This window comes from Ornithodoros turicata, chromosome 1 (assembly GCF_037126465.1).
Source record: "Ornithodoros turicata isolate Travis chromosome 1, ASM3712646v1, whole genome shotgun sequence".
Taxonomy (NCBI): Eukaryota; Metazoa; Arthropoda; class Arachnida; order Ixodida; family Argasidae; genus Ornithodoros; species Ornithodoros turicata.
In genome coordinates, this window is record NC_088201.1 from 58,850,833 (window position 1) to 58,854,131 (window position 3,299).

The 3,299-nt window shown below is 47.6% G+C and overlaps 1 protein-coding gene across 1 annotated transcript; it reads right to left on the reverse strand.

Annotated features, from left to right (window-relative positions):
* Positions 1–414: 414 nt before the first annotated feature.
* On the reverse strand, positions 415–1,027 carry LOC135395759 (uncharacterized). Its single transcript, XM_064626869.1, has 2 exons — positions 700–1,027; positions 415–497 (listed from the first exon to the last, which is right to left on the reverse strand). The coding sequence occupies exons 1-2, from the start codon at positions 1,025–1,027 to the stop codon at positions 415–417; spliced, it is 411 nt and encodes a 136-aa protein (XP_064482939.1).
* Between the last annotated feature and the right edge of the window lie 2,272 nt (positions 1,028–3,299).

The following is a 3,299-nucleotide window of genomic DNA, read 5'->3' on the forward strand; positions in this document are numbered from 1 at the left end:
CGCGGACGCGCGACCGAAGGCGGGCTGGAACTGCGCGCTCATTTTCTTGTTATTTTGGTTTTGTCACTGATCATCCTCTCCCGTTTGGGAGCCACACATATCTTCCCTTCCTCCTGAAGAGAAAATCTGTCCTGGGGCTTTAACATCTATGGCTTAATCTGAGTCGGGATAGTTTGCGATAATGGCTTCTACTGCGTTTTCTTCATTAAAACAATGCCTCAGAACTCCCACGCACATGCATAGAACAATTCCTTGATCACATGAAGTACTTTCTATTGGCTATTTTTGACAGGGCAGGTCAGACAACAATCGGCTTGAAACGGCGACACTTCTACTGTTGTTTTGCTATTTGTTTATTTACATCTTTTTTACACGTATTTATGTACATGCTGATTTACTTTACTTTTCTTTCCTTTAGAGTTTGCTGAGCGTTGCTTTGTACATCACGGTGAGTTTGGCCTTGCGCTTTTCAGTGTAGCCACGTGGTAGAGATTTACCTGAAAGAAATAATCGTTTGTTTGGACAGCAAGCAAAATACCGCAACAAGCATTGCCTCCAGGTTATTTTGGAGAATGGAGTTTCAACACTACACATGTCGTTGCGAATTATATGGTTTCCTGCACGTAACATCGACTGCAGTCCGCACACACCGCAAGTTTTGCCAAGGCTTGTGAAAATATACGCACCACCAGCCGTGACCATAGCCACCACCGAACCCGTATCCACCGCCGTATCCACCGCCGTATCCGCCGTGACCGCCGCCGACGAGAAGAATGGCAGCACCGCCGTGGCCGCCTCCGTATCCGCCTCCGTATCCGCCTCCGTATCCACCACCGTATCCACCACCGTAGCTTCCGAGGTAGTGTCCACCGTGGCTGACCTTGTGGACATTGTGGACGGTGTTGACGAGGTAAGATGGACCAGATACCACCTTGGCACCGCCGTATCCGCCGAAGCCACCACCAAATCCTCCGTATCCACCGAGACCACCGTAACCGTGGCCGCCCAGAAGGGCAACACCAGCCATGGCGGTGGCCAGCATGGAGAGGACGACGACAGCAGACTGCAAAAGGGACCTCCTTGTAAATACCACCTACATACAGCTCTGGACCCTTATGTAAGATCGGAAGGTCTGCTTCTCCTAACTCGAAGTGAGTGTGACGTCATTGAAGATACTGAGTGTATTAACTTCGTTTGCTTACAGTACACTGACATTCGAAGTGTCATGGACGCAACTGTCACTCGTCTGGTGTGTTACGAGCGGTTGTGAAGTTTCCTGAAGATTGATATATTTTGCAACTTACCCTGTCTCCAAGTGTATGCGGACACTCGACAGGTGTTCTCCATCAATAATTATCAGAGTCTGAACCTTCGCCCTCTTCCTACTACTTCTTGTTGATTTTTTAAAATCCTTGTGACAGATACTATTGGATACGTGCACTATGTGGTAGCCGTGCCGTGACTCATATCCACATATATACACATGTCCTTATCCTTGCACAACATTCCTGGTGGCGCATGCTCACAAGGAGTGTAATGCACCCCTGAAAATATTCCTATACATCGCTTCTGAGCCACTCTATGCAGTATTATTGGTATTGACAACCTCAATAATGTTATTTAACCGCTCTATTTTTTCTTCGGCATGCTTACACTACACACTACCCCCGGTGGATCAGTTAATAGCGTGTCCGCCTATTGATCCCAAGATTACGGGTTCGAACGCGGCCGAGCACGCCAGCAACTTGGTGGCAGGGTACAAGTTGCTTAGGCACGCTGTCTTCCGCGAGGGACGTTAAACACGGTGTGCCGTGTGCTGAGGTTTCGGTGCACGTCAAAGAACCCTCAGGCGGGCAAAGTTAATCCCCAGACTGACCACTGTTGCGTCGCTCATGATCACAGTTGTCTCGCGACGTAGAGCCACGAATTATCACTTATCACTGAATTATCACAGCTTCGTTGTGTGTTTTCGTGTTGTGTCTACTGTCTTCCGCCCATTGCTCAGGCACCTTCAGTATGGGGTATCACTATCACACTGCACCGAACGCTCGAAGACCGCGAATGCGATCGAAGTGCTCTGCCTACTTCCCAAGCAGCATAATGTACCGAAAGTCGAGTGCAATGGGGGTAGACGGGTAGGAGGAAGTCCTTGAACAGACTCGTGAGACCAAAGAACATTGATAAGACACATACCGTCCACCCCTATTGCACTCGACTTTCAGTGCATTGTGCTGCTTGGGTTGTAGCAGGCGCCTGTCCACGTGACCTCTGCCCACGCGGAAGCATGTGGGGATAGTAGGCGCGGCCAGCTGGCACCCCCTGCGTCACAAGCTAAGGAGCGGCCACGAGCCATCTCAAGGAAGAAAGGGGGTGCGTCCTTCGTTAGGACTCAAAGGAGTCTACACTGCTGGAAAACTAAGAGCTTCCTCGGGACTGTTAATTGGATATTAACTCTCTACCTACTTACGATACTCATCCAAAGGCTCAGTATCTACTCTTCTTTGCGAACAGACCCTATTCGTCAAACATATTCTATGATAGCCCAGAAGAAGAACAGTCTCTGTTCGAAATATCGGCGGCTCTCGTCCGGAGGCAATTTCCTTCATATATTCTATGGATATTAACTCTCTACCTACTTACGATGCTCATCCAAAGGCTCAGTATCTACTCTTCTTTGCGAACAGACCCTATTCGTCAAACATATTCTATGATAGCCCAGAAGAAGAACAGTCTCTGTTCGAAATATCGGCGGCTCTCGTCCGGAGGCAATTTCCTTCATATATTCTATGATAGTTAATTTAAAAATTCCATAGTGCTTCTAGCAAACTGAAGCAACCGAAGTACTAGCAACTGAATGGTTTTCTTACGTACTGAACCTTTCGACGCCCGTTTGAAATATTCATTTGTAGCCTGACCGTCTTGAAATGAAACTACCGTACCAAAGCACTTATTCCAGAAAGACACGTACAACAATATTTAACCATGTGACATCACATTTGTCTGATGCAACCCGAGGAAGGCTGTGGAATCAGATGCCTGCGATGCCACACGGTTGAGCATGAAATGAGTGAATGTGTGAATGACTAGAATGGGACAGTTTTAAGCCGCTGCACCTAACCCCTAATGACAGCTATCTCCTTCTCTTCACTTTTACGTGGAGTCACTCCGTTCGACATTACTTCCTAATCCTTATGCATCCTTCACTGCTACAATTTAAAACGCAACATGCGCTTCAGAATCCACACTTTTGGAACCATAGTCTTGGTACCATATTGAACTAAGATCCAATCGAATCCAAT